The sequence below is a fragment of the Hipposideros armiger genome, unplaced genomic scaffold, assembly GCF_001890085.2.
Source record: "Hipposideros armiger isolate ML-2016 unplaced genomic scaffold, ASM189008v1 scaffold_1163, whole genome shotgun sequence".
Taxonomy (NCBI): domain Eukaryota; kingdom Metazoa; phylum Chordata; class Mammalia; order Chiroptera; family Hipposideridae; genus Hipposideros; species Hipposideros armiger.
In genome coordinates, this window is record NW_017732513.1 from 183,594 (window position 1) to 185,371 (window position 1,778).

The window sequence follows — 1,778 nt, forward strand, 5'->3', positions numbered from 1 at the left end:
GCTGGTGACTCATGGCAGCCCAGCTCCAGGTCGAGCTGTAGTTCACCATCTTAGCTGTAGAGGGTGCAGCATCACTGGCCCTTAATGTGTGATCCGAACCAGGGTCCTGCTGCTCAGAGCTGGCGTCCAAAGCCAACTCAACCAACGCACCAGTCGGCCGGCCCGATTATTGACTTTTTTACCATCCTCCTTTTCATGGCTTTAGAGTCATGCCCCTTTGGTTCCCTTTAGCATTTCAATGGCTATTCCAGATTAATTTTGTCACAGCTCTAATTCCTTTATCCACCCGTTAAAAGATGATTTTTCTTGTGGTTTGATTCTTAGACCTCTTTTCTTTTAGTCTACAGTTTTCTCTGGGTGATGTCATTTATTCTCAGGGCTTCAGATGATAGTGACTCCCCAAATTCTATCTCCAGTCTAGTTCTCTCACCTGAGCTCCAGACCCACATATCCATATACTCATCTCGGACAGCCCACAAGTTTCTCAAGCTTACCACGTCCAAAATTGAATTGCTCACTCTCGTCTCACCCACAAGCTCTTCCTTCTTCCCTATTTCAGCGTGAATTGTAATATCAATCTAGTTGCACAGCAGAACACATAGGAGTTATTCCTGACCCTTCCCTTTACTGCCTCATCCATCTAACCTCCAGTAAGCTCTCTATGGAGTCCATCCACTTCTTTTAATCATCACTGCTTCTGCTTTGGCTAAGGTCATGATCATTTTTCACCTAGCATAATTCAGTGACCTCTCTGATTACCATGACACTAATGTCATCTCTTATTTATCTTTCACATTATTGCCTAGAATGATTTTAAAAATATGTTCCTCTCCTGTTATGAAAACCCTTCGAGTCCTCATAATCGTAGAATAGTCTACATTTTTTTTCAGCATGGAATGTAGGTCTTTTATGTCCTCTAGCCTTTTGCCACCTTTCCAGCTTTCTCTTTCTCTCTTTCTCTCCCTCTCTCTCTTTCTCTCTCTCTCTGAATTCTAAGTGGTAGCCATTCTAAACAGGCTGAAATTGAGGACCCCTAAAGCATCCTTTGCCTGTAGACCCTCATACAGGTAGTACATTCTTCCTCTCATTTCTCAGTAGGAGTCCTTCAGCTGAGTTTTCCAAGTCTACTACAGGGACCATCTCTGAGTTTGAATTTTCATGCTCTTTTTCTGCGCTCCTATAGCATTCCGTATCCACCTATATATCAGAATAATCCCATTCTTTAAGTAATTATCTATTTTCTGTCTTATTGGAATAAGAGCTTATTGAAGCCACTGAAGGACCATGTCTATCTTTGCATCCCTAGATTGGGCACATCATTGGAAAATGATAAATGTCTGTTGAAGGAGTGAAGGAATGAATTAATGAATGAGTAAAAGGTTGAATAAATGTTCTTCCTCCCTTGTCTTCTTGTGGCTTTGCTTGAAATCCATTTTCCTCCCAATATGAATGATCTGTTTTATTTCAGTGTTCTGCCAATGGATTTATGACCCAGACAATCAACAACTCTGGCCAAGGCTTTTGTGGCACTATGGGATCGGTAATAAAAAATGGAGGGCAGGAAACAATTGAAATGATGAAAGGAGGACACCAGACCTTGGAATCATGTCGAGGGCATCATCACACCCACACCCTGGATTCCTGCAGGGGAGGACACGCGGAGATGGACAACTCCAGATACACTTACTCAGAATGGCATAATTTCACACAACCCCGTCTTCATGAAGTGAGTTTCCCTAAGTTACTTGACTCTGCAATTTAAATGTCCAAGTGGAGAA

General features: G+C 42.4%; 1 protein-coding gene across 1 annotated transcript in view; it reads left to right on the forward strand.

The window, feature by feature from the left end:
* Nucleotides 1–1,726, forward strand: part of LOC109376625 (desmocollin-3-like) — a gene marked incomplete at its 3' end in the record, with an annotated part of 53,367 nt that extends 51,641 nt beyond the window's left edge. Inside the window, exon 12 of the mRNA XM_019632675.1 lies at nucleotides 1,469–1,726. Coding sequence (XP_019488220.1) covers nucleotides 1,469–1,726 — 258 coding nt within the window. The remainder of the gene's footprint in view (nucleotides 1–1,468) is intronic.
* Between the last annotated feature and the right edge of the window lie 52 nt (nucleotides 1,727–1,778).